The sequence below is a fragment of the Brachionichthys hirsutus genome, chromosome 22 (assembly GCF_040956055.1).
Source record: "Brachionichthys hirsutus isolate HB-005 chromosome 22, CSIRO-AGI_Bhir_v1, whole genome shotgun sequence".
Taxonomy (NCBI): Eukaryota; Metazoa; Chordata; class Actinopteri; order Lophiiformes; family Brachionichthyidae; genus Brachionichthys; species Brachionichthys hirsutus.
This window is the reverse complement of record NC_090918.1, coordinates 4832000-4859729: the sequence shown is the minus strand read 5'-3', so window position 1 is coordinate 4859729 and position 27730 is coordinate 4832000. Positions and strand designations below refer to the sequence as shown.

The 27730-nt window shown below is 53.3% G+C and overlaps 4 protein-coding genes across 4 annotated transcripts; all 4 read right to left on the bottom strand.

The window, feature by feature from the left end:
- Positions 1-107: 107 nt before the first annotated feature.
- On the bottom strand, positions 108-2185 carry ifng1r (interferon gamma related). The gene is made up of 4 exons (XM_068755527.1): positions 2060-2185; positions 1912-1983; positions 1240-1500; positions 108-293 (listed from the first exon to the last, which is right to left on the bottom strand). Exons 1-4 carry the CDS (start codon positions 2183-2185, stop codon positions 108-110), a joined length of 645 nt encoding a protein of 214 aa, XP_068611628.1.
- A 7328-nt stretch (positions 2186-9513) lies between these two features.
- LOC137910956 (uncharacterized) lies at positions 9514-11271 on the bottom strand. The gene is made up of 5 exons (XM_068755379.1): positions 10882-11271; positions 10701-10775; positions 10467-10631; positions 10161-10220; positions 9514-9754 (listed from the first exon to the last, which is right to left on the bottom strand). The coding sequence occupies exons 1-5, from the start codon at positions 11164-11166 to the stop codon at positions 9656-9658; spliced, it is 684 nt and encodes a 227-aa protein (XP_068611480.1). The 5' UTR covers positions 11167-11271; the 3' UTR covers positions 9514-9655.
- A 929-nt stretch (positions 11272-12200) lies between these two features.
- On the bottom strand, positions 12201-16292 carry mdm1 (Mdm1 nuclear protein). Its single transcript, XM_068755526.1, is given in 11 exon segments — positions 12201-12310; positions 12382-12444; positions 12513-12662; positions 12722-12829; positions 12907-12989; positions 13229-13419; positions 14803-15030; positions 15261-15383; positions 15461-15552; positions 15969-16047; positions 16275-16292. Coding segments are annotated over 11 exon segments (1245 nt in total).
- Positions 16293-18184: 1892 nt separating this feature from the next.
- Positions 18185-27730, bottom strand: shank3b (SH3 and multiple ankyrin repeat domains 3b). Its single transcript, XM_068755020.1, has 26 exons — positions 27563-27730; positions 27270-27473; positions 26830-26901; positions 26539-26647; positions 26006-26157; positions 25705-25834; positions 25591-25628; positions 25393-25509; positions 25239-25316; positions 24814-24880; positions 24437-24656; positions 24182-24357; positions 24000-24113; positions 23844-23919; positions 23337-23419; positions 23049-23173; positions 22858-22990; positions 22711-22791; positions 22477-22494; positions 22119-22249; positions 21937-22030; positions 21288-21863; positions 20819-21106; positions 19309-20584; positions 19204-19230; positions 18185-18743 (listed from the first exon to the last, which is right to left on the bottom strand). The coding sequence occupies exons 1-26, from the start codon at positions 27728-27730 to the stop codon at positions 18185-18187; spliced, it is 5112 nt and encodes a 1703-aa protein (XP_068611121.1).

Genomic DNA, 27730 nt, shown 5'->3' with positions numbered 1-27730 from the left:
ATAAATATGGGAAATTAGACAAATACAACTAAAGCCTCCTCCTCATCATCATCATCATCATCATCCTCCTCCTCCTTCTCCTCCTCAGGCTTTTAAACAGGAACGTTTCAGAATCCTTTCCTCTTGACGTTTGCGTTTCCGCCGCTCAGGTGAGTTTTGACCCTCTGTGCTTGCCGTCGCCGCCGCCGCCGCCTCCGTCTGTCCTCCCTGGTGTTGTTGGACAAGGAGCTCGCCTCCTCGTAGAGCCACGGCAGCTCCCACAATGCCTTGTTCTGGACGGCAACGTTGTCCGTCTGAGGGACAGAGACAGGGGTCCAATAAGGGCTCAGGAAGTGACCTTTACTAAAGCTGCATGTTTCTGGTGGGAGGAACCCGGAGAACCCGGAGATGGGAGAACATGCAACCTCCTCACAGAAAGGCCACAAGCTGGATTTGAACCTGTGACCTTCTTGCTGTGAGGCAACAGCGCTAACCACGGTGCCACCGTGCTGAACGAAGGATGGATTACATAAACCTTTATAAAACTACATAAACCTTTATTAAACTACATAAACCTTTATAAAACTACATAAACCTTTATTAAACTACATAAACCTTTATTAAACTACATAAACCTTTATTAAACTACTTAAACCTTTATAAAACTACATAAACCTTTATTAAACTACATAAACCTTTATAAAACTACATAAACCTTTATTAAACTACATAAACCTTTATAAAACTACATAAACCTTTATTAAACTACATAAACCTTTATAAAACTACATAAACCTTTATTAAACTACATAAACCTACGCAGCCTTATGTTTCCTGTGTTTGTGGGTCCCAGGCCCTCTCTCTCTCTCTCTCTCTCTCTCTACCCCCTCTCTCTCTCTCCCTCTCTCTCTACCCCCTCTCTCCCTCTCTCTCTCCCTCCCTCTCTCTCTCTCTCTCCCTCTCTCTCTACCCCCTCTCTCCGTCTCTTTCTCCCTCTCTCTCTACCCCCTCTCTCCCCCTCTCTCCCTCTCTCTCTACCCCCTCTCTCCGTCTCTCTCTCCCTCTCTCTGTCTCCCCCTCTCTCTCCCCTCCCTCTCCCTCTCTCTGTCTCCCCCTCTCTCTCCTCCTCTCCCCCTCTCTCTCTCCCCTCCCTCTCCCTCTCTCTCTCCCCCCTCTCTCTCTCCCCCTCTCTCTCTCTCCCCCCTCTCTCCCTCCCCCCCCCCTCTCTCTCTGCACCAGTGGGAGTCGGTGTCTCTCTACCTGGATGTGACGCAGCGCCTGCAGCCCGTTCAGAAGCTTCTCCTGCTCCTCGTATCGATGCTTCTTGAGTTCCTGGATCTTCTTCAGGACGTATCTCAGCTCTGTCCTCACGTCTCCGTGTGCTCCAGCTCCATTAGCGTCGGCGGGGGGGGCCCTGCTGGCCCCTGCGGTCTGGGGGCCGGAGGTGGGCAGCTGCTTCAGCATCTGTCCAATGAGCTTGTCGTATGTCTCCAAAATGCCCCCCATGTACACCAGCTTGGCCTGAAACGGAACCAAACTCAACATTTCCCATTTCTGGTCGCAGACGCCGTGGAAACGGACTGACATCTAAAGCAGCGGAAAAGTGTGTGGGGTGGTGAGTCACCAGCCCCCCCCCCCCCCAAAGCAGCTTTATCGTGATGCAAAACCTGCACAGCAGAGGGGAGGAAAAGCACGTGGGAAAACCCAGAGGCTAGGCTAAGCTAACAAGTTCCACTGACGTCCAGCCGCTGGGTGTGTCCCTCACCTGGACACACCTGTGCTGCTTCCACAGATGTGTTCAGGTGCTGCTCGTTGAGAATCACTCATCTGTGCAGTTTCTGGTGGGACTGCCCCATGCTAAGCTAGGCTAGCACCCGATGAGAGCCCATGCTAAGCTAGGCTAGCACCCGATGAGAGGCGGTGTTTTGGTACCTCCGTTTGTCTCGAAGGCGGTTCTCTGGAAAAGAGCAGCTTCCCGGTGAATCTGGATCGGTCCGGAAGCTTCTGAAAACCAATCAGTCAGACTCAGAAGCTCCTTTAAACGCGCGGCCAGTGAACGCACCACGGCAGCAGAACTCACGGTGACGCTCTTGTAGTAGCGCAGGAGGCTGTGGATGGTTCTGTTCATCTCCACGGGGATGTGGGAGCCTCCCGCCTGACTCAAGGCCAAACACAGGCAGACCACCGCCGTCGCCATGGCAATCATCCTGCCTACCTGGAGCACACCTGGGCCTGCAGACAGGACCGTCCCGACCGTCTTCTGCCCCGCTGCCAGAAACATGTCACTTATAAGGGAGACAGAAAGGTCGAGAGACAGAGACACCCGGCAGAGAGAGCGAGTGATGATGGAGGTGTGAAAACGGTGGTTGTTGGGTTTCCTCTCAACCTTCCAGCTTCAGAGAAGTGGGCTCCAGCACTCCCCCCTGCGCCAGCGCCAGTGCGGGTCCGACCAGCAAAAACGCAGTGGAAAGGTCGGCCCCGCCCCCCTCGGGGTCACGGTGCTTTTAGGATGGGTGTGTCTCCCTCAGGTGTTGAGTGACATCATCATCAGGTGCAGCGTTTTGTCACTGCTAGCGGTTAGCGGCTAGCTGCTAGCTGCTGTGCATTGGCCAAAGCCCGGTCCTGTTCTCCGTGGTGAACCGGGTTCTAATCGGACTGGTTCTGCTGGACGCGTCCCTCCATCAGAACTCTGGGTAATCTGAAGACACGGAAGAAGAGTCTGACAGGAAGTGATGTCACGAGGCGGACAGCTTCCTACGAGGAAGGGTTTCTTGTGTTTCTGTTAGACTTAGAGGAAACAGTGTGAATGACACACACACACACACCTACACACACACACCTACACACACACACACACACAGAGAATGATGTGGAAAACACCTGTCGCTTCAGAGGAAAGTCACGATGACGAGGCTTCATGAGAAACGAAACACTCAGGAGCACCATGTTCAATCAATCAATCAATCAATCAATCAATCAATCAATCAATCGATCAATCAATCAATCAATCAATCCCAGCAGGACTTATTGGAACATTTCACCCGACCCGGTCTCAGGGCGGTCCAGGTGTTTGGAGACCCGAATCATCACCTACCGTTAGCAGGAGAACTCAAAGGTTCTGGATGAAACGTTCAGGAAACGTTGGGAATGTTTCCAGGAATCAGTGGGGGTTCAAAATAGTTTCCTCAATATCTCGATTGATTATTGATCAATGTTTATGGAACTGTTGTGTGTGTGTGTGTGTGGGGGGGGGGTCTCTCTATCAATCTAGATTAGAACCTTCTGGTGCTGATCCAGATCAAAAGAGAAAAAGAGAACGTGAAGCCGGCGGTTTGTGCTGACGTCTGATTTTATTTAAACGAACAAGAACAATTAAATAAAGTTTAAATTATTCAGGAATAAAATACGTTAAACGACCATGCAAATAAAAATCGCTTCTTGACCTGAGGTAACCCCTTAAATAATCAAATAAATACTCCACGCCCTCATCATAAAAACAAAACACAGACATTTTAAAATAAACATTCAAAAGCGAAGCCAGATGACGACCAACGCTAATGCTAGCTAGCACCTGAAGTTTGGTCACGCAGCAGAGCGGAAGTGGGCGGGTCCACATCTGCGAGAGCCAATCACAGACGCTGCCTGGTAGATCTCTTTGAACTGAGCCAGCGCCTTCCTCTGAGCGAGAGGGTCGTCCACCTGCAGGGGGCGACAGAGTTCAGCGCGGTCTGAAGCATTGTGAACTGCTGCTTCGACGCTAGCCTGCAGCTAGCTATGCTACAGCCGACGTGGGCGGGGCCTCTCACCTGTATCTTGCTCAGCTTGTTGATGACATCATCCCTATCCTGGCTCAGGGAGCTCAGGTGTCTCCTCAGCCTCTCCACCTCCTGCCGGAGCAGCACCAGAACCGACTCGACCCGAGACCTGTCGGAGTCGCCCAGCCGGTCCAGGAGGGCCGGGGGCCCGGCCTTCTGCTGCCTGGGCTTCAGGATGCTGGAGAGCATCTGCAGGTAGACGTCCAGCGTGGCGTTCATCAGGCGCACGTCCTCCGTTCTCTGCGGATCCGTTTGCATTGATCACCAGTCGATACGGTGTCTTTGATCATCTGGTTCCTGCCGACCCGGGACTCACCTGGCAGGTGGAGTTGATGCTCTGGAGGACAGAACCGAACAGCGGGTCGGTGACGATGTCCGACTGCTTCAGCTTCTGGAACACACGAACCCGAACGGAACGGAAGTATTGATCCAGCAGGCGTTTCACAATCAAGCTCTTTGAGACTCATTTGCTGTGTTAATAAAGTTTCATTGATCGAACCCGCTCAATTCTCACAAAACAATACAAATCTGAGTGTAAATGTAAAAACTGTCCGAACAAACGCTGCTTTCAGAAGCGGGTTTGGCCACGCCCCCAGACCCGCCGGGCGGGAAATGGCACAATCAGTTTATTATTTCACCTTCAAATTTCAATCCATACTTTTTATTGCAGGTTCTGTTGAATTTAATCTGTGCAGAAAAACGCTAACGCTAAAGCTACAAACCTAGCCGCTTCGGCCCGAGAACGGAGCCCTGCGGGCCTCCGCAGGTGAACTCACCAGTACGTCTGTGATGGAGTCGTGGATTCGAGTCAGCTTCTCCGAGAGGAACTGGAAGGGACTCGCCGACCCGAACGGCGCTCCCAGTAAGACCAGCAGGAACACGGAACCAGCAGGAGACATACCGGACCCGTTCAGCACAAAGGAGCCGAGAAAGTTCAGCCGTCTGATCCCTGATACGCTATATATAGCTGTGTGTGTGCGTGCGTGTGTGTGTGTGTGTGCGTGTGTGTGTGTGTGTGTGCGTGTGTGTGTGTGTGTGTGTGCGTGTGTGTGTGTGTGTGTGTGTGTGTGTGGTCTGTGGGCTTTCAGCAGCATCAGACAGTTTTCTTCTAAAATGTTCATCTGCTGTTAAACACACACACACACACACACACACACACACACACAGGGCAATCCCTGGTCATGGTGGTTTACCTGGAGAGAGACCAGTTCCTCAGAAACCTGGAACCTGAGTGATGACATCATCACAGGAACTGATGATCGTTTGTCGTCGTAAACGGACTTTTTACATAAAGTTTTTTTGAAGACGAGGTTCCTCCGACTCCTTCAGGAAATAGAAGCAGCATCTGAAACGTTGTCGTTTGATGACATCATAGGACGAGTGATGACATCATAGGACGAAGGTCCGTGGATGAGGAAGAGGAAGAGGAGCGTGGATGAGGAAGAGGAGCGTGTATCACCGACATCGGCAGAACCGACTGGGAACGTCTCAGGATGCTCCACCAGGACCTGGATGGATGATGGATGATGGATGATGGATGATGATGGATGATGGATGATGGATGATGGATGATGGATGGATGATGGATGATGGATGATGGATGATGGATGATGATGGATGATGGATGATGGATGATGGATGATGGATGATGGATGGATGATGGATGATGATGGATGATGGATGGATGATGGATGATGGATGATGGATGATGATGGATGGATGATGGATGTGGTTCTCCTGGCCACCGTCATCTCTGCACACCTGTCGCTCTGACGGGGAAGGCTCCGCCCCCGGCCGATGTTCAGAGAAGGTCAACGTTCGCGCTCGCTAGCGCCCCCCCGGGGATAACTGCAGGAGTGATGACATCATCACAGCGGAGGGAACTGACAAATTAGAGTTCAGTGAAAGCGTAGTCAAATCTGTGCTGCTGCTAGCGATGCTAATCTGGAAGCTAGCCGATGTACACTTCTTGTTGAGGGAGGAGCCTCCAACCAATGAACTCATCAGCAGTTTCTCTCTGGCTGTAATGGTCACATGTTTAACTTCATCCAATCAGCAGCTTCTCAGGATGCTGACGGCGTGGTGACGTCAACAGAAGCGCCAGGCGAGCGGGCCTGGACTGCAGTACCGGAACAGAACCACTAGAGGGTGACGTCAGCCTTATCGCGTTCTAATATCCCAAACGAACTTCACTCAAATATCTTATAAAACTTTATTTAACTGACAATCTGAAAACACTCATATAAATACAAGATAATATATAAAGATTCAAGTTTTACAAGAGTACAAAAATAATAATCAATAATTTACTGTGTCAATAAAGCTGTATGAGTTCAATCAGTCCTTCAAGCCACACGTCAGAGCTTAGCCACACCCCCAGAGGAAAAAAGAAAGAATCAAAGAATCCAAAAAGCGGAATTAATAAATAAAATTGATGATGATGATGATGATGAAGATGATGATGATGATGCTGATGATGCTGATGAATATGATGATGATGATGATGATGATGGTGATGATGATGGTGATGGTGATGGTGATGAATATGATGATGATGATGATGGTGATGAATATGATGATGATGATGATGATGATGATGATGATGATGGTGATGGTGATGATGATGGTGATGATGATGATGATGATGGTGATCTAGGTGGTTCTCTGCTGTGCTAGCTCATCCAACCATCTGAGGATGAAGGTGAATTCTCTGGCTGCCTTCAGGACTCGTTCTCTCTTCTGCTGACGACCCAGATGTTTAAAGGAAGGAGAAACGGTCTCCATGACAACGACAGGTCATCCCTGAACCAGCCAGTAACTAGTAGCAGAACTAGTAGAGGTCGTCCTTACCTTTTTAATGTTCCGTTCCAGTTTCCTGATGATCTGAAACCGTTTGGATCGTTTGGAAGAAGAATCCTGTAGAATCAATATCAGCTTGATTAGTAAATGTTATTGATCAGCTGTATAATAATAAACAGTACCAATAATAAACAGATCTTAAACTGCAGCTTCTGAAGGTGCAGTTCTTCTAGAGACCCTTTAACCTGATGCAGAACCAGATCCGGCTTCTTGTTCTGGTGGACCTGGTCTGCTCGGGTCCCTTTGCCCCCCACAGGTGAGGGCCGCCTCACCTCTCTGTCGGACGAACTCACACAGTGCTGCAGTGTGTGTTGGAGGCGGGACAGCAGCGCTTTGAAGTGGGGGGGGAGGAGCTTCTGGATGACATCCGCACTGAAAACACTTCTCCGGTAGACGTCAAGCACCGCCTTCATCTCCACCCAGCCAATCAGTTGCTGAGAAGACAAACATCACCGTAGCTTCATCAGGCGTGTCAGCTCCGCCTCCCACAGGTTCTCCTCCGGGTTCTACGTGAACAGACCAGCAATGAATCGGACCCGGTCCCTGCTGGACCCGGTTCTCAGATGCTGCGTTTACTGACCTCAGGACAGCTGGTGCAGAACCTGGGCAGCAGGCGTCGGGAGATATTTTCTTTCTTCTGCAAATAAATAAATAAAGTTCGGAAGAACTTCATGGATGAATTATTACCTTGGATCTGGTTCTGGTATTGATCAAGTAACTGTATTTCTAATGAACCCTTTTTTTCACTTTCAGGTTTCAGAGTTCATCATAGCTCCGAGCGTCTAAAGTCAAATATGGAGTTCCACAGGGGTCGCTGCTTGGACCTCCTTTATTCACGCTTCCCTTATTAAGAAACAAAGTTCTATGCAGATGACACACAATAATACCCGTCAGTTGGAGGACCAAGAACTTCCTGTTATTGAATCTAAATAAATCTGAGGTTCGGGTTCCTGGGCCAGGGTTTGGGTTCGGGTTCGGGTTGAACTAGATGGCGTCTCAGGGTCCAACAGAACCGCTGCCAAGCATTTGGGTCTGAGGTTCTGCCCCAGGTTTCTGCCTGCTAAGTGTTCTGAGACAACTTCCTGTATTGATCTGGCGTTTTAGAAATAAAATGCATTTAAACATTTTGTTGAAGAAGATTTCAATCGAATAAATGATTGACAGAAATATTCAACATGAGTTAAAGAATCGATGACGTTGAAATGAACGTTCACCGATCGGATTGATTGATCTTACCGGCAGCTTATCGATCAGCTGTGAGGTCCGGCTCCTCAGCTCCCGGATCAGGCCGGGGGGGATCTCCTGCTGGCAGGAGGTGCCTCGCTCGCCCGCTGCCACGCCGCCAGCCGGCGGAGAGAGAGCAGCAGTGAGGAGGAGGAGGAGGAGGAGGAACATCTTCGACTGCAGCAGCTTCGCTCCTGTCTGCAGCTTTTATACCTCCTCTCCTCCTCCTCTCCTCCTCCTCTCCTCCTCTCCTCCTCCTCTCATCTCCTCTCCTCCGTTCTCTCTCTCGCTCTGAACATTTCCAAAGTGATGCCATTTCCTCTTTCCTTCCTCCTTCCTGGATTTTCCTCTCCTCTCTTTTTCTTTCCCTCTTCCTGTTTTTCACTTTTCATCCTCTCACCTGGGTTCTTCATCCTCCTCTCCATACTTCTACCTGTTCTCTCTCTCCTCCTGCCGTGCACTTATTGATCTCGTGAAAGTAGGTTGTGGCTGTTGCGTTCGATGAAACGCCGACTCAGCAGATTCGTTTTGCACCTCGGCAGGTTTCACAAAGTGTCATCGAAGAAGATGAGGAGGAGGAGGAGGAAGAGGAGGAGGAATGACACGAGGGTAACGAGGTCAAGGAGCTGCAGCATCTCCTGGAAACGTGGTGGAGATACTGAAGAGTCTGTGTTTCCACGGCAACGTGCACCTGTAGGTTAACGGCAGGTTTCAGGTGAGCCTCATTAAAGTAGGTCGAGGTAAAGGGGAGGTTCTCTTCCAGGTGATGATGATGATGATGATGATATGTTGTGGAGAGGAAGATTCTGGTTCCGACCATCTGGATCAGACCCAGAAGGTCCGGCTGCGTCTGGAGGACGACAAAGTTCTGGACCGTTCTGGAGGCGTGGCCGGCGCCGGGCGTCAGGCGATCACAAACGCTTCAGATCCGTTGGGAAGTTTGCTCGTTTGTTTCTCTACTTCCTGGTGTCACCTGTGTGGGAAAGCCCCGTGATGACATCACAAAGGTGTGTGTGTGTGTGTGTGTGAGATGTTTGATCCTTTTCAAAGAAAGATTAGATGATTAATAAGAATATTAGATGAGAAAATGGATTAGAGACGAGAATCCGATCCGACCCAGTCCAGCCCAAACGCAGCTGATGACTCAGGATGCGGTTCTGAACTGAATCAGGGGCAGTGAAAGTAGGTTACTGGTCTGTCAGGTTTCCACTGGTGTCTGCACCAGTTTACTGTGTGTGTGAGTGTGTGTGTGTGAGAGAGAGTGTGTGTGTGTGTGTGTGTGTGTGTGTGTGTGTGTGTGTGTGTGAGTGTGTGTGTGTGAGTGTGTGTGTGTGTGAGAGAGAGAGTTTGTGTGTGTGTGTGTGAGTGTGTGTGTGTGTGTGTGAGAGAGAGAGTGTGTGTGTGTGTGTGTGAGAGAGAGTGCGTGTGTGTGTGTGTGAGAGAGAGAGTGTGTGTGTGTGTGTGTGTGTGTGTGTGTGTGAGTGTGTGTGTGTGTGTAAAGTAAACTTGTAATTTAAATGTTTTCTTTCGTTTAAGAGCTTTTATCATTCTTGTTTATTTGATTGTTTTTCTTGTCTATAAACGACGCCCACATTGTTATTCAAAGCAATCTTTATTTAAATTCAAGCTTATCCGGATACATCTGACATCACACTTCAACGTTCTGATCAATAAATAGTTCAATAACCTCAAAGGTCAATAAATACGGTACATTGTACTAATTGTTAGATATGTTGTAGTATAAATATTTGAATAAATAAACGCGATCGATAACGGATTCATCTCTGCGGGTTCTTGGTGTGAACGCAGTAAAACTGCAGCTGAGAGTACAGGATGTCGATCTCGGCCACCGCCTTGTTGAAGCGCCGCTCGCCGATCTGCAACAGAAACACGCGTCAGAGTACTGCGGGTAGTACTGCGAGTAGTACTGCAAGTAGTACTGCAAGTAGTACTGCACAGATTTTACTACGTTTTGAAGTCAGCATTGTGGGTGGAGAAACGACAGGAGCTTCCCAGCTCGCCTGCACTCTAATGATGATGTCATCACTCTGATGATGATGTCATAACTCTAATGATGATGTCATATGCTGAGAACAAACGTCGCCTGATAGCAGCATGCTAACACCATGCTAACACCCTGAATGCTGACAGCCCTGCTTCTGATTGGTCAAAGCGGTTGTTGACACGTTTACAATTCTCTGATGTTTGGGTACTATTAGTGTTTCCATGGCAACACGTGTCCCGTCCTTGCGGGGTCGTGGCGATGACATCACGCGACCTTACCGTTTCGAACTTGCTGATGAACTCCTCGGCGAAAACGCGATTACGATGCCGAGTCACGCTCTGCGGGACAGACAGGAAGTCAGAGTCGTTATCGCTTCAGTGGGAAACCGCCGAGGCTGCTATCGATTACGAGGTCAACCACACGCACACACACGCACATGCACACGCACACGCACGCACGCACACACGCACAGGAACAATGAAGCTACAGCTAGCAGACAGACGCTAGCCTAACTGCTGTTTTCGCTGCGATCCTTTTACCGCTTCCACGCTAGCTGTTTAGCTGCCATGCTAAGCTAACGCTACCTGAGGGAGGCTCACGGCGGCGTCCGCTTGCAGGTCGTCGTTGATGCGCCTCAGGTCGTCCTTCAGCCGGTGCACGTGGGCGCTCTGGCTGCTGTAGCGAGGCAGGATGTGGTTCAAGTAGAACTGGAGGATGTCGGCGTAGAGGCCGCAGAACTTCAGGTTGTCCTGGAGGTCAGGGGTCAAAGGTCAAGTTGGGCAGCGAGCGCACGGCTGGCTGTTTGAGGCGACCCTCACCTGGGTGGAGCCGGATGTAGGAATCAGCCTGACGTCGGATTCGTCAACCGTCTCCGTGCTCTCGACAATCTGCGCCTGGAAGGCGACCGCAGGTTAGCGTCACATGCTAGCTGGTTAGCGTCCGATGGATCCAGACCCTCCTCTTCCTCCAGGTAGACGGCGAGCGGCGGGTTCTACTCACGTCCTGCGACACCTGGTGGACGGCCCGGTAGGTCTCGGTGTTCCGGAGGGGCGGACTGAGCGGCTGGTACACGGGGTGCCCGGCCCCCCGCTGGGCCCATCCAATCAGGAGCAGTGGCAGGAGAGCCAGCACGACGCTGGTCGGGTGGCGGGAGGACGGCCTCATGATGGAGACAAAGGATCTTCTGAGGATGAGGCGTTCAAAGACCTGCAGAAGAAAACGGGTGAGAAGAGTTGGAACGCTCCGAGTGACACGCAGGAAGTGAACGCTCATTGGTGATGTCATCACCTGTCAGGAGACGCCGCGATGCAGGACCGGCTCCTCGGCCCGCTTTTATACGCAGCGGGGCTCCGCCCCCTCCACAGAAATGTAGGACAGGTAACCATCAAGAAAACCCCAACACGCACACACACACACGCACACGCACACACACATGCACACACACGCACACACACACACACAAACATACACACACACACACACACACAGACACAAACACACACATGCACACACACACGCACACACAAACACACACATGCACACACACACACGCACACAAACACACACACACACACACACACAGACACACACGCACACAAACACACACATGCACACACACACACAGACACACACGCACACAAACACACACACAAACACACACACACACACACACACAGACACACACGCACACAAACACACACACAAACACACACACACGCACACAGACACACACACACACACACACACGTTTTCTATGATGTCATCACGTTGATTGGCTGCAGGAGGAGGAAGTTGTTCTTACACTGCCTGATGACATCATAAAGGAAACTCCGCCTATTGATCGGTGCCGACGGGAGCCCCCCCCCCCCGTTCCTTTTGAGAGCAAGTTCACTGGCTGGTCAGGTGTCGGGTTTCTTTTGCTGTGCTGATGAGGGCGACGCCCTCACAGACCGACAGCGAATGAACGCTTCACAATCAGGTGACACAAACACGCACGACGCATGCCATCAGCTGATCAGCGATCAATAATCCCTGAACGCCACGGTTCAAAAACGCCGTGAAAGTGTCGCTTTGTGTCGTCTTCCCGACCTGTGACATCATCGACCTGTTCTCTGACATCATGTTTTTGGTGTCTCCCCCCATCAACGGGGTCAGGTGCAGCTGAACGATAGGCTCCGCCCCCCTGTTTAAACGGAGTCACCGTTTACTAAAACATCAGTTAGAAAAAGCTTCACTATCAGCAAAATAAAAAAATCACTCTCAGGATTGATCACCCCCCCCCCCCCTGGTTCCCATAGCAACAGCAGACACATGGACGGTCATCTTTCCCCCCAGAAACTCTCCCGTCTCTTCTGAGCGCGCTCCAGAACAGCAGACGCCAGCGAGCAGGAAGCTGCAGAACGCCATGACATCACAGACAGACGGTCGCCTAGGCAACGGCAGAAGTGCCTTTTTAGTCGTTGAAGCATTTTGATATGGAGGAAAGCTTTTGATGTTCACCTTCGTTAGAGTCACGCCCTCCACCTGAGCAGGGACGCTCCTGCAGCCGCAAACCCAACTCACCTGAGGAGACAGGTGAGTTCATCTTCATCTTCATCATCATCACCATCATCATCATTAATTCGGTTTACCGTTGTGTTGGAAGTCGGGGTGACGCAGAGAGCCTTGGATACAGCAGGGGGGCGGGGCTACCTGGGACGCAGGCTTCTTCCTCATCCGCATTGGTTTAGGGGAGGGCTTTCTGTCTGGCCACGCCTCCTTAGGTATCACCATGTAAACAGCTGACTCAGGTCTCTGCGAGGACAGGACACGATAATAATGAAGCTAATGCTATGCTAACATGTTGAAGGCTTTCATCCAGCAGCCAATCAGAGTCCATGCATAATAATTACCCGTTTGAATGCAGAGTCTTCGCCGCTCTTTAGTTTCCCCACAAGCAGAGCGCCTCCTGGGGGACAAACGAGGTCACTGCTGGAGGCCAGCCCGTGTGTGTGTGTGTGTGTGTGTGTGTGTGTGTGTGTCTACCTGTGGCAGGTGTGGTGAGGTCGTGGTGAGTTCTCTGAACAGGTAACATCTTCACCCTCGGCGTGGGTAACCGCCCCTCCCCCCTACACACACACAGTTCAGCAAATGTTTTTCCTTTTGACCAATCAGCAGTGCTCAGGTGTTCCGTTACTCTGTCCGTTCTCCTCCTCCCGCCTGGCTCTCCTCCTCTTCCTCTTCCTCTTTCTCTTCCTCTTCTGGTTGAGCCTCCTCTGCCTCCAGAGCCGCCGTCCTCCTACCGGAGCGGCTGGAATCAGAACACTCGCGCAGTGCGGTTGAGCGGTCTCAGGTGGCGCTCTCTCACCTGAGCAGCTCCAGGCAGGACGTCCTGCTGGCAGGGCGGTTGGGGGGCGGGTGTGGAGTGGGGGGGTCCGAGTCTGTGGGCTCCCACAGAGCGTTGTGTTCAGAGCGCAGCTGGCTCAGGTGATCTCTGGAGAAGTTGGTTCCCCAGGCTCGCCGGCGATACGACGAGGCCTGCTGCCTCAGCAGCACCACCTGGAGGCAGGAGATGCTTCTGCCTGTTAGCAGCAGCTAGCAGCTAACAGGCTAGAAAAGCTCAAAGTCAATTCAACTAGGGTTCTCTTCCATTTGCTGGTTTCTGTTGGGTTTAGCTAGTTGCTGTAGCCGTTGGGCTAAGCTAGCTAGCTGCTGCAGCCATTGGGTTTAGCTAGCTAGCTGCTGTAGCCGTTGGGTTTAGTTAGCTAGCTGCTGTAACCGTTTGGGTTTAGCTAGCTAGCTGCTGCAGCCATTGGGTTTAGCTAGCTGCTGCAGCCGTTGGGCTAAGCTAGCTAGCTGCTGTAGCCATTGGGCTAAGATAACTAGCTGCTGCAGCCGTTGGGTTTAGCTAGCTGCTGTAGCTATTTGGGTTTAGCTAGCTAGCTAGCTGCAGCCGTTGGGTTTAGCTAGCTGCTGCAGCCGTTGGGCTAAGCTAGCTAGCTAGCTGCAGCCGTTGGGTTTAGCTAGCTGCTCTCTTCTCCGTGTGGGGGCTGTGTAGCCGCTAAGAAGCTGACCTCAGAGCTGTGTTCAGAGGAAACCTTCAGTCAGAGCAGAAGTGCAGCGTCAGGCGGCGCGCTGAGGTTAGCGCTGGAAACAGGATGGGGGTTGCCGGCGTTTGGTGAGGGGTCAGGATGCTGCGGCGTTTACCAGAAGCTACAGTCACATCCAAGCACAGCAGGACGTCAGGAATAACCGTCACCAAGCAGCTCGCAGGCCGTTTGATGTTTCAGCCCACCGCAGATCAGAACCCTCTGAGGTCAGAGGTCACCATGCCTCCACAGGCGCCACCTGATCGGCTTCATCCGGCCCAGAGGCAATGTCTGATCAATAAGGACCCCGTTGATGTTAGTTCATACTCCGCTGGACGATGTTAAATCCATTTATTGGTCAACCTGTGATCTGAGAGAACTGTGTGTGTGTGTGTGCGCGTGTGTGTGTGCGTGCGTGCGTGTGTGTGTGTGCGTGTGTGTGTGTGCGTGTGTGTGTGTGCGTGCGCTTGTGTGTCAAACGTCGAGCTGCTTCCCTGAAATGAAGCTCTGTGGTTTCTCTACCGACACACACACAGACACACACACGCACACACACACACACACGCGCGCACACACACACACACACACACACACATACACACACACACACTGAAACTATTCAGGTATTGATCAGTGAGATAATCAGTTCGTAGTCATAATTATTTATCTTTATGGTGTAAACTTGATGACAGATTGAAGTTAATAATAGTAATGACATCGTAGACGCTGGAGTCTGACTCCGCCCCCAAGGTAGACACTCCCTGGAGTCAAATCAATCATCAGGTGAGAGCATCATTGGTGAACTGGCCCCACCCCTCATTATGATGCACACTTCAGAAGCATGACGACTGACCTGTGGGGTGTGGCCATCTGTGGCTCCGCCCTCCTCCTGGATCCTATAAAGAGGAGAACGAAATCGGGACTGACACTCTGTCAACACCCTGTCAGACAGACAGACAGACACACACCTGTGTCCCATCTGCACCTGGCGAGGGGGCGTGCTGGTATATTTCTGAGGGGCAGGGACATCATATTGAGGGCGGGGCTTCTTCTCCGACTCCATTCTCCTCTTTTTGTTGGTCTGCAGATGAAAAGGATCACATGACTGATTCAACGAGATGAGTGGAGACGAGTACTATTAGCAGTACTCGTACTGCCGTAGTACTGCTAGTGAGTTCTCTGCCCCCGACCTCCCCACCGATCAGTGAGGGGACTGACTTACTGTACGAGTTAACAACTAAACAACCATAAACAAACACTCTGCCTCCACCTAGTGGGCCCAGAGCAGAACTACAGCCACCACCAGCCCACCTGTGCAGCAGTCAGCATCGGCGAAGCAGCCGTTCCCGGATTCTTCCAGCCGAACTGTCTGTGATACTCTGACCTCTGACCTCCTGACCTCGGCCCCGCCCTCCACCCCTGAGCATGCTGAACCTGCAGCACAGGTGGAGGACATTCGGTAAACGAAGGGACATTTCACAGAGACGCCGGCCACAGACGGGATGACTCACCTCATTGGCCGAGGGCTGCCGTCCAACAGCAGCGGCTGTCCAAGGTCGGCTGAGCCGTGGTTGGCTGTCAGTCCTAGAGGGGCGGGGCTTAACTGGGGCAGGAGAAATAATGACAGCACCAAACAGGATATGTCAAAATGTTGAGCACAGAATGAAGGCCACGCCCACTGACAGAAGACAACAACAGTACCAGGTCCTGGTCCTACTGGTCGCTGGTCTGCAGCTCCTGGTCCTACTGGTCTCTGGTCTGCAGCTCCTGGTCCTACTGGTCCTACGGGTCCCTGGTCTGCAGCTCCTGGTCCTACTGGACCTGCTCGTGGCCCTTCTACAGGTTCTCGGGCTGCTGGAGGTCCAGAGTCTGCCTGTGTTCCAGGAGGCCTTGAAGGTTCTGGCCCGGTTTTGGGGGCTGGGTGAGTTCTGGAGTCTAGTGATGATGAAAATGGAGTAGCTCATGTTGCTAACGCTAACTCAGACATAGAGACCGGGGTTTGTCCCAGCAGGGTCCTACCCCGGTGAGGGGGACAACTCCTGGATCGGGTCGTCCTGGACCGGGTCGTCCCGTAGCTCCTCTGGTACTCGCTGCGACCCTGGACCGAACACACCGGATCCCAATCTCTGTAATCAGATTACTTTACAGACGCGCGTGATGAACTCAATCCGCAGCTCCGTGCACGAGACAGGTGAACGGTAATCGATCACTATTAAACGATCCGTGACGGCTAAATGAACCGGATTAGCTGGGTTAGCTCATTGCGCACGACCGCTAGCACCAGCCTGTTTGGCTAACTAGCCGCTAATGCTATCAGCTGCATACCTTGAAGCGAACAGCCATGGCTCGACACCCGCCGGTAATCCCCGTTAAATCCGGTCACCGTCTGGAAACACGGCGAGACGTCAACTCGTTGTGTCCGTTAGCCAGCTGGCTAGCTGGTTAACGTGCTACCGCTGAGGCGCTAGCTAGCTTAGCTAGGCGGCTCGCCGCTCCTCTTCTCTTCTTTAATCACCGACGCCGTCACCATGGCAACTTGGCGTCTTGCGCAGGCGCGTTCGTGACAGTCGGGGGGGTGACGTCATCTTCACGGAAGCGGACGGGTGTCGACGTTCTCTCCTGGCGAACAATAAAGTTCCACAAAGAAGCAGACGTGAAGGCGGAGCGTTTAATAAATGACGGTTTATTATAAAGGTTACAATCTTCACTCCTCCGTGTGTGCTCGAGGGTTTAGAAAATGGAAGAAAAAAACTACAAGTACACGCACTCCGGGAAAACTACAAGTACACGCACTCCGGGGAAAACTACAAGTACACGCACTCCGGGGAAAACTACAAGTACACACTCACTCCAGGAAAAACTACAAGTACACTCACTCCGGGAAAACTACAAGTACACGCACTCCGGGGAAAACTACAAGTACACGCACTCCGGGAAAACTACAAGTACACACTCACTCCAGGAAAAACTACAAGTACACTCACTCCGGGGAAAACTACAAGTACACGCACTCCGGGGAAAACTACAGACGTACTGTAAAAAAGAGGAAGATGGTAAAGTGGAGAATCATAAAACCAATACAGTGACACAAGGAGGAGGTTTTAGTTTGAGGCGTTTCTGTGGCAACTATTTTGGCTCTTATTCCTCTGTTCATACAATTCTAGTTACTGTTAGTGTTTATACTTTTATATGATTGGATAATTTATTTATTTATTAAATTCTCAATTAGAAAAGTGAATATAGTTCTTAAATAAATGTAGTAAAATATCTCTGACAAAAAGCTGGCAGAAAACCATCCCGTTTACAAAAGTGTCCAATTCTTTATATGTCTGTACTTGTATGTGTTTTGTAACGTAGTCATTACAGTTCATTACAGTTACATGTAGCACGACTACACAGAGAAATATTCCTCGTCTGTGAACCCTCATTGACAATAAACTGATTCTGGTGATTGAAGCCGTTATTCCATATATGGTCTGTTAGCTTAGCACGACTGCAGGGTGTTCATGGCCAGAACAACCACACTGGACTGGTTTAGGAGCAGAGTGGGGGTCGGGTGAGGGTGGGGTGGACTTGGGGGGGGGGGTTCTGTACAGATGGCTTTAAACAGATAGCACCATGTACAGTCGGCCCTCTTTAGGCAGGCCGGAGGTTTACAGTCAGAGCTCTCCCTGAAACACACAGCACAAGTCACCAGAACTCCAGAGCAGCACGTTATTATTCATAAAGTCTAAATGATTAAGATATGAGCTCAAAATAAACATTCATGAGTGATACTCAAAACAACAAGAAGGTTCTGAGAGGGTGGCGTCTTCTCAGCTAACCCCGCTAACGTTAGCTCGTTCGCTGCTTGTCCAATCAGCTCTTTGATCAATAATCAATAAGTGTCGTTCATCAACTAAAGGTACAAAACTGAAATATTACCAACAACACTAATAATTAAGAAGTTGTTCGACTTTCTCTGAAAAGAATCCGAAATGAAAATGTACAAAATGTTCGCTTGGCTGCCCCCTAGTGGACGGACTACGCATCTCATCCGGGACGGGGGACATGGAACGAGAACTTTAACGGCATAAAAACTACAAACGAGTCTCGTTTGTAGTTCTGCATTGATCAAAGAGCTGATGAGCAAAACGAGAGCCAGCTGGACCCAGGCTGGTAAAAAAAAGGTTTAAATATCGAGATGGTCTACGCCTGCCCGGGGGTCAGGGGTCACAGTTCGGTGCGTCTAGAGGTCAAGTGGACCCATCCAGCAGTTGCCTGAGGGCCCTCTCGATGTTGATCCGGTGCCCCAGTCTGGTGACGCCCAGCTCCACGTAGTCGTCTTTGGCGAGGGCGGGGAGGTGGGACCCTTCGATCTCGTGCTCCTGGAAGCGCTGGCGGTGCTCGGCCAGGCCCACGCTCTCCAGCCAGTCGCCCACGTCGTATTTATTCCAGAGGGCGAGGGGCCGCTGTCTCCATGGCCGCAGGGCCAGCAGGGGCCCGCTGAGGACCGGGGAGGGGCAGGGCGAGGCGTGGGGCGAAGGTGACGGCGAGCGGGACCGGGTTCTGGCGCTGGCGCTTCGCATCACGAAGCGGACCTCCTTCGGTTCGGAGGGGAGACTGAGACTGGACGACTTCAGGATGGTCAGACCACGCCCCGAGCTCAGGTCTGGCCTGTCAGAGCAGATCGATCTGTCGGAGGGGGAGGGGCTCCGGCGGGTGACGGGGTAGCGGCTTCCCGGTCGCACCGTGTAGCTGGCGCCGTATCCTCGCTGGGAGATGGTATGGAGTTCTCCCAGACTGGAGAACAACCTGCGACACAGGAAGCAGCACTGAGACTTTGTACACCTTTGTATACCTGCTCACCTGAGCGTCGCACCTGTGCCCCGGGCGCTCTGACTCCACACCCCAACAGGTTCGGTCTAAAAGCGGAGCTAAAGCTAATGTTAGCTGTTAGCAGCTTGTTTGGATGCTGGCGGGGGGGGCGGGGCGGGGGGGGCGGGGTACCAGGTCAACAGACCACCAACAGTAGCGTAGCATCGAGTCTGTCTCATCGTCCATGCTGGAAAGGGCTACGCTAGGCTACGCTAGGCTAGGCTAGGCTAGGCTAGGCTACAGGAAGCATCGCCGTGATGCCAGCGTGACAAGGGCCACGTGCTGAGGGGCGGGGTTAGATGGTGACCACTATTGATTGCTGATTGTTAGTCGTCAGTGAAGGGTGTTAGCTTCCTGTTAGCGATAGCGAGACATTTACCAGAGATAAAAAACCTACGATTTAGTCTCTCCACTGCCCGCACACCTGGAACAACACAGAACAGGTGTGGTCACACACAGAAGAGCGCTCAGGTAAGCACGCCAAACGGGCAGGTGGAAGTACCTGCCGCCGCCTACCGGGGACCGCCGGCCGGGATCGAGGGGACTTGGCTCCTCCCCCAGGGAGTGACTGTCTTTGTTGAGCAGCTGCAGCCGATTGGCGAGTTCCAGCCCGGACCCCGCCCTGCTGCTCAGACTCGTCAGGTCCGCCGCCGACCCTGAACCCTGACCCCCCAGTGCTACTGGACGGCTGCCCCCCCCATCCTCAGGGCTGAAGACCCGCCTCTCGTCACCACGGTCGTCCCCGCCGCCCCACAGCTTGGACCGCCTCTGGAACAGGTAGCGAGGCTGCCTGCCGCAGCCGCCGGTGGGCGAGGAGCAGAGCGGCGAGGAGGGCGAGGAGGCGGACGCGGTGGAGGGGAGGAGCTCGCTGTCTGACGACTGCTTCAGGAGGGGGTCCCGGAGCGGCGAGCGGCCCCGGCCAAGAGGCGAGCGGAGCCGTGGCTTTAGAGCAATGGGGGAGGTGGAGGGGGAGGGGTGGGTGGCAGGAGGCGACGACGGGGATGAAGGAGCAGGAGGAGACGCTAACGTGATGGAGGGAGGGAGGGAGCTGGGGGAGGAGGAGCCTTCGTGGAGCCGATCGTTGCCTCCTTCCTCCTCATCTGCACGTCTCCCCGGGGAGTCAGCCCCGCCCTCTCCTTCCCCGACTCGCCGTGACAGCAAGGCGAGGGAGGACGGGGGGGGAGGAGCCGGAGCAGGAGCGGTGGCGAAGGCAGGGGGTGGAGTTACAAGTCCGATTCTGCGGAGCTCCTCCCTTGTTTCTTCATCACTGGATGACAGCAAAGCCGGCGGAAGTGTAACTGTGTAAGCCCCGCCCTCCTCCTCCGAGCTGCCCACCGTTAGGCTCCGGCGCCTGTCGAGTAGCGCAGCGTGACTCTCATTGGCCAGCGAGGGCAAGGGGGGCGGTTTCCAGCGCTCAGGGGAGGGGCCCGCAGGTGACGTCGCTCCTCCCTCAGTCTCCGGACGCTCTACCTGTCCGTCAGGGAACAAGGGCGGAGTCATGCGTTTGTGTCTCAGCTCGGGACTGGTCTGGGGGGTGGGGCGTTTGGTTCTTGGTTCGGGGCTCGTCTGGGGGGTGGTGCGCTTGGATCGTGGCTCGGGGCTGCCCTGCGGGGTGGAGATAGGGGTGCGCTTGTGTCTCCCTTCTGGGCTGGCTGCTGGAGTCGGGGTGGGCGTGGCCGAGGCGGAGGCGTGTTTGAGGCGAGGCTCTGGGCTCGGCGTGCGAGCAGTGAGCGCTCGTTCACGCGCAGCGAGAGCCAGGGCGAGTGGAGACGAGGGGTCTGAGGAGAGAGAGGAAGATTAAAGGGAGAACGTTTACTGTGGAGTTCCCCATGGCTCTATCCTCGAGCACCTTCTACTGTGGAGTACCCCATGGCTCTATCCTCGACTACCTTCTACTGTGGAGTACCCCATGGCTCTATCCTCGAGCACCTTCTACTGTGGAGCAGCATCCATTACTATAACAGTGAAGTGTCAACAACGGGCCTCGCCTGGCGACCCGGTTCTGGACTGACCTAGCGGTTTCCCCGTCAGTGGATGGAGGAACGTGTGAGGCGTCGGCGAAGGCGACAGGACTGGCGCCGGAGGAGGAAGCTCGCCAAGGTCGTCCATTGAATGGCTCAGAGTCAGGAGGGGTGGGGCCTGGTTTTCGGATCCGGCTCCCTCCACGGAAAGGAAGAGCGATGACCTTCGACCCTGAACCCGAGCGCGCTCTGAAAGAACCTGCTGCTGGTAGAGCTCCGCCCGGCTGGGGCTGCCGGGCGGCTCCAGCTTGGACGGGTCATGATCTTTCATTCCGAGTCCTTGAAGGAGACAAAAGACAAGAGTCACAGGGTGCCTGTGTCGCCGACCCGATCACGTGCTTTGATCACGGATTATGGAAGCACTGAAAGGAAAGGTTCCTGCTAATGTTAGCTGGACCAATCAGAGACTAGCCAGTGCTAATGTACGCAAAGAAAGATGGTAGCTATGAACACTCCTAACCCTGCTCCTCAACAGGAAGTTGTTTCAACAAAGGTGACTTTCTCCTCTGCGGCTTAGAAGGCGGGGCCTGATGTCCTACATTAGCATAAGGGTTTTCTATGGGTCGTCCCCTGCGGCGCGACAGCGGCGAGTGGCCGAGGGCGGGGCCGATGCTGTGGAGAGACAGCGTGGAGGTGTGTGTGCCTGTGTGGAGTGCGTGCGTGGCGGCGGCGGCGGCGTCAGGCTGCAGCGGCGGCGGCGTGTCCTGCAGGATGATCATCGACCTCGCCTTCCTCTGTCGCTCAGCGTGGGCGTGGCTCCTGGTTGGTGAATCACAGAGCTCCTGCAGCCTTGGTTCCGCCCCCGGCTTAAAGCTGGACCGGCTTAGGCCCTCCCCTCTGGCTGGGGGAGGAGGGGGAAGGAAGGAAGGGGGCGGCCCAGAGTCCAGGAGAAAAAGCGAGGAGGCAGAGGAAGACGAAGGAGGAGGTGGGGGGGCTGTCTGAGGAGGAGGAGGGATGAAGCTGTCTGTGAGGGAGGAGCTCCGTGGAAAGCGGCTCTCATTGATGAGCGCCGTGATCCTGTCGTCCTCAGGTGTGCCTGCAGGAGAGACGGGCACAGAGTCCGTGAAGCTAGCCAGGCTAGGAGGCTAACGCTAATCTGGGCATCTCACCGAAGCTCTTGGTTCTCGACATTCCTCGGGGTAAGACCATGGTGCTCTTCTCCGGAGCCGTGGGCGGGACCAAACCCTGGCGCTCAAACAACGACTGCCACACACACACACAGCCAGGGGGCGTGACTCAAGATAAAGCCACCAATCACAGCACGCCGCTCGCTTTGCTCTGTGGTTCTTACGTTAATCTCCGCCTGCGTGATGCGGCGGCTCGTCGGTCTCTGCTTCACCGTCGCCGCCCTGAAGTCGTCCGGAGGCCGGCCCCTCAGGACGACTTCCTGTTGGCCGACGGCCAACATCTCGTCCAGCTTCTCTGGAGGGACAAGACGAGAATACGATGAACGACCATCCTGGTGACATCACCACACCTGAGGCAGGTACCTCAAGGCGGGGTTACTCTACCGAGCACTTAGTGCAGTACTTGTACTGGAGTATTTTTAGAGTGTTTGTGACATCACAGAAGCATCACAGCATAATTAGACCGGTTAAACATCACTGCAGTGTGACATCACAGGTTAACGCCACGGTCACGTGACTCACCATAGCGCCTCCTCCTGGCTGCAGCACAAACACACAATAAACACAAACACACACTCCAGCTGTTAGAGGGAGCGCTGCTTTGTGTGTGTGCGTGTGTGTGTGTGTGTGTGCGCGCGCGTGCGTGTGTGTGCGCGTGTGTGTGTCTGTGCGTGTGTGTGTGTGTGCGTGTGCGTGTGTGTGTGTGCGTGTGTGTGTGTGTGTGCGTGTGTGTGTGTGTGTGCACGCGTGCGTTACCTATGTCCTCCAGGTCAGCGGTCATGGACTTGGACCGCAGCGTCAGCGAGGTGCTGGGGGCTCGTTTTGGAGGGGGAGGGGCTATGAGACAAGCATCAATCAGACGGAGGCAGTTCACTGGTCCAACAGACGCTGGCAGAAACGCACCTTTCTTCCGGATCAGGTTGGATTCTGACTTCCTGGAGACCGAGACGACCTTCATCAGCAGCCGGCTGCCCCCCTGGCGGATCAGAGAGACCACCTGCCGGTGGCCGACCTTCACCACGTCGGCGCCGTTCACCTGGACAGACCGTTCGTCACCGCTCCGGAAGCACAGGCCATTACAGCACAGGTGTTACCTCAATCAGGAAGTCTCCGGTCCGTAGCCCTGCTCTCCAGGCCACGCCCCCCTGGTCAACTGACTCCAGGTACTGCAGGGCAGGGAATGCTGGGGTGGGGGCAAACTCCTCAATGGGGGTCTCGGCTTGAAGAAGACGACAGTGAGAAGGGACTGATTGATCTTCAAAGGCTCCACCCACAGCTTTTACAATGGTGGCCGTAATAATCCTGAGGTGAGGTGCTAAAAGACGAGGGGTTGTCATGGATACCAGAGGGTTCTCCTTTGAACCCGCTACCTGTCATCCTACCTTTAGCCCCTCTCAGGACGAACCCGAATCCTTCACTCTCTCTCTTCTGCAGCACGGCCGTCTTCTCCTCGATCACATAATCACTGAACACACAAACGCACCTCCGTCTATTCTCACTGTTACCTGTAGGAGGTGTAGTGACGGCGTGTTACCTGTAGGAGGTGGAGCGACGGCGTGTAGTGACGGCGTGTTACCTGTAGGAGGTGTAGTGACGGCGTGTAGTGACGGCGTGTTACCTGTAGGAGGTGTAGTGAGGGCGTGTAGTGATGGCGTGTTACCTGTAGGAGGTGTAGTGACGGCGTGTAGTGACGGCGTGTTACCTGTAGGAGGTGTAGTGACGGCATGTTACCTGTAGGAGGTGTAGTGACGGCGTGTTACCTGTAGGAGGTGTAGTGACGGCATGTTACCTGTAGGAGGTGTAGTGACGGCGTGTTACCTGTAGGAGGTGTAGTGACGGTGTGTAGTGACAGCGTGTTACCTGTAGGAGGTGTAGTGACGGCGTGTTACCTGTAGGAGGTGTAGTTGTCGTACGATCCGACAGTGTAATGTCTGAAGAGTCTCTTTGTGCGGTCCTCCCTTGTCTCTGAAACATAAATGGACCGTATCACGTACGGTACGAGTACACAGCGATGCAGTACACCTGTGGTACAGGTGAGGATTTACCCAGTCGAGGGTCGTACTGTCTCATCTGGACTTCCTCCACACAGTCGGCCGGAAACCAACCGGTTCTCCCTTTAACGCTGCCCTCCCAGAACCCCCCCTCGCCGATAGACAGGACTGTAGAGTACACAGAGTGAGTATTACTGCGGTGCTAGAGTACTCTGTCCACATGCTGTGAGCCTGACCTTTGACCCTCTCTCCTCGGTGAAGCTGGATCTCTCCCGGTCCCTGTGGAACGTGGGACCGGGTGGCAATGAAGGTGCGCCCTGGTACTGCACTGTACAGCCTCCTCTTCCTCATCTGGGGGGTGGGGGGCGGGGAGGATGGGGGGCTGCTCTCAACATGGCCGCCGCCACCGGGGCTGCAGGCAGACAGGTAGGAAAGGTACAGGTGAGCGCTCCGGGACCACGTGTACAAACCCCGAGTCGGCATGTGCGTACCTGAGCCGGCGCGTGTGTCGTCGGAGTGAGTGTGTGTGCGTGTCGTGGTGCGTTTCCAGGCTTTGGAGGGAGGGGCCAGGGGAGGAGGCGGGGCTTTCCAGAGCATTGTCACTAGCTGAGCGAATCAGAGAGCGCGGAGAGGAAAGACCGTTTCCTGCAGCTGTTCTGCTCGGGCCGACACGGCGCCGCTTGGTGTAGGACGGCGTCTCTCTGAAGGGAACTACAGTCCAGACGGGAGGGATCGGGTTACAACCAACAACGATAAGGGCGTGGTGATGTCACGAACACCAACTGGGATGAAGACGACATTAAACTGGAGAGGTGTCACCTATGACATCATCATCATGACATCAGGAACACAAAGAGTTCAGTCTCACCAACGTCAGACGTTTTGTGGCTCTTGATGATTTCTGCGAGATCGAAGTTCCCGGCTATTATCGCCACCTAGAGGCAAGGAGAGGATCGACATGATACCGCCAGTAAAGCTCTGACTGTAGGCAGTCTGGCTGTTGTAGTTCTAGTACTGTACCTGAAAGGCAGTCTGGCTGTTGTAGTTCTATTATGGTACCTGAAAGGCAGTCTGGCTGTTGTAGTTCTATTATGGTACCTGAAAGGCAGTCTGGCTGTTGTAGTTCTATTATTGTACCTGAAAGGCAGTCTGGCTGTTGTAGTTCTATTATGGTACCTGAAAGGCAGTCTGGCTGTTGTAGTTCTATTATTGTACCTGAAAGGCAGTCTGGCTGTTGTAGTTCTAGTACTGTACCTGAAAGGCAGTCTGGCTGTTGTAGTTCTAGTACTGTACCTGAAAGGCAGTCTGGCTGTTGTAGTTCTTGACATCTTTGTTTGCTCCTCTGAACAGCAGCACTCTGGCACAGCTGTCCTGTAGAACGAGTATTGATTATTGGTCATTTATTTCTTCAACATGAACGTGTCGGTGGAGCAGGAAAACAGCTCACCTGGTTGTAGAGGCCACAGAGGTGCAGTGCAGTGTTTCCTGATGCATTCTGGGAACTCATGTCAGCGCCGTAAAACAGCAGGTGTTCTAAGTGCTGCACGTTACCATAGCGACATGCCTGTACGCGCACACACACAGAAAATTATCATTTTACAGGGCAGATCATTTCGCTGATTGATTATTTGTGTGTGTGTGTCACCTGGTGGATTTCCTGCCACCCGTTCTCATCAGTTATCCCTGTAACCATGACAACAGCTCTGTCAAGTGTTTTTGACAGGAAATAAACAGAATGTGCTTCTGTCCGTCTCCGTACCGAGGGTGGCGTGGTCCTGCAGCAGCAGCTCACAGCAGTAGGGGGCGCCGCCCACCATGACTGAGTGATAGAGGGGGGTCAGACCTCGGCTGTCCTTGTAGTCCGGAGAAGCTCCAAGGTCCAGCAGAGTCTGAGGGCAGGACTCGGTGAATACACAACGTCTGACAAGTACAACAAATAGTACTCCATTCTCCTTTGGGACGCAGTAGAAGAGCCGTGCGACACAAGGGTCAGGGTCAGGGTCAGGGCGCGTGCTCCTCCCGAGGCTCTGGTCCCCGACAGGCAGACGGACTGTCCTTACCGTGAGCGCGGCGCTGTTCCTGCAGAGCACGGCCCGGTGCAGCGCGGTGATTCCATCTCTGGTCCGGAAGTCCAGGTGAGCTCCTCCGCTACGGAGGACCTTAATCAGCTCACAGCTCTCCTCCAGCTGGACAGCCAGGGTCAGAGGGCACTCTGGAGCAACCAGCACAGGCCGGGTCAGACCAGCAGCCACACGGGAGCAGGAGAGCCAGCCAGTCCCCCAGCCAGTCCCCCAGTCCCCCAGCCAGTCCCCCAGCCAGTCCCCCAGCTAGTCCGCCAGCCAGTCCCCCAGCCAGTCCCCCAGCCTGTCGCCCAGCCAGTCCCCCAGCCAGTCCCCCAGCCAGTCCCCCAGCCAGTCCCCCAGTCCCCCACCATACTGCTTTAATGTACTTGATGGCTAGCGAGGCTAGTAGTGGCCATGCTAAGCTAGGATAAAGACAGCAGTGTTCCAGACTGGATGCGTGTGCGTGGCGTGTGCATGGCGTGTGCGTGGCGTGTGCGTGGGGCCGTGGGGCCGTGGGGCCGTGGGCTCACCCCCGCTGTCTGAGTCATGGAAGTTTGGATCCAGGCCTTTTTCCAACCATTTTGAGAGTTTCTCCACGTTCTTCTGGTGAACATGTTCCATAAAACGCTTCAGGTTGGCCTGAAGAACATCGTCGACAGGTTAGTGTGTGTGTGTGTGTGTGTGTGTGTGTGCGTGTGAGTGCGTGTGTGTATGTGTGCATGCGTGTGTGTGTGTGTGTGTGCGTGTGAGTGCGTGTGTGTATGTGTGCATGCGTGTGTGTGTGTGAGTGTGTGTGTGAGTGTGTGTGTGTGTGTGTGTACCTTGGTGTGTAGTTTGGCCAGTTGTTTGTCGTCCACGTAGCTCTCTGTGTAGATCCTCCTCTTATAACGAAACTGTGCAAAACGAGGTCAAAGGTCAGCAGCAAGTCAAGCAACCAATCATGTTAAACAAACAAACAAACAAACAACAGAATTTGTTCCATTGAAATTCAAGACATGAAATAAAATCAGATCAAATACAAACAAGATGTTTGTCATGAAACAGTCAACTACTATTAGACCGCTGATTCTACTACTAGTAGTAGTACTACTATTACTACTACCCCATGTACCAGTACCCACAATCACATAATACCAGTTCCTGTTTGAGAAAGCTACTTCTTCAACATGAAACTACTCTGTCAGTACTTTTCAGATCCTGAGTGGGAACCAATGAGCTGACAGACACAGGAAACAATACTCTGCCCTGATTGGCCGTGTACCTCCAGGTAGGGAATGGGCGTGATGGGAGGGAGAGGATACTCCTTCAGAAGTCGCTCCTCATCCAAGAACTTTCCGGCTCGGCCGTTGAACGCCGGCTGGAAGAGACCGTAGTTCAGAACATCTGACAGAGACTGAGTCAACGTCACCAGAACCCTCTGTTTACTGGTCCAAACTGGGAACTCTGGGTCCAACCGCAAACACTTCTGAGAGAGGCAGAGAACACACGTTTGCCATTCATGTCGTCTTCATGCTGTACAGCAGTACTTGTGTACATGTACTGCGCGTGTGTTACCGTCTGCTGCAGGTCCGGGATGCCAATGCGGACAACAATGCTGCTTCCAGGGGGCGTGTCATCCGTGTCGTCATCCCTGGCAACTGCGGAGCCTGTCGGATTGCCGTTAGTAACCGCCTGTTGCCGTGGGCGATCATGTTTTGTGTCACCAGCCGGACTCAGAGGCAT

Coding starts and splice junctions, on each gene's coding strand:
- ifng1r (XM_068755527.1), bottom strand. CDS start 2,185: ATGATTGCCATGGCGACGGCGGTGGTCTGCCTGTGTTTGGCCTTGAGT. Junction 1,501..1,911: donor CGCCTTCGAGACAAACGGAG/GTACCAAAACAC, acceptor GTTCCGTTTCAG/GCCAAGCTGGTGTACATGGG. Junction 294..1,239: donor AGGCGCTGCGTCACATCCAG/GTAGAGAGACAC, acceptor TCTGTCCCTCAG/ACGGACAACGTTGCCGTCCA.
- LOC137910956 (XM_068755379.1), bottom strand. CDS start 11,166: ATGACATCACCAATGAGCGTTCACTTCCTGCGTGTCACTCGGAGCGTT. Junction 10,776..10,881: donor TCCACCAGGTGTCGCAGGAC/GTGAGTAGAACC, acceptor GTCGCCTTCCAG/GCGCAGATTGTCGAGAGCAC. Junction 10,221..10,466: donor CCGCCGTGAGCCTCCCTCAG/GTAGCGTTAGCT, acceptor TCTGTCCCGCAG/AGCGTGACTCGGCATCGTAA.
- shank3b (XM_068755020.1), bottom strand. CDS start 27,730: ATGCCTCTGAGTCCGGCTGGTGACACAAAACATGATCGCCCACGGCAA. Junction 26,158..26,538: donor CCATGACTCAGACAGCGGGG/GTGAGCCCACGG, acceptor TGGTTGCTCCAG/AGTGCCCTCTGACCCTGGCT. Junction 20,585..20,818: donor ACTGACGGGGAAACCGCTAG/GTCAGTCCAGAA, acceptor CTCTCTCCTCAG/ACCCCTCGTCTCCACTCGCC.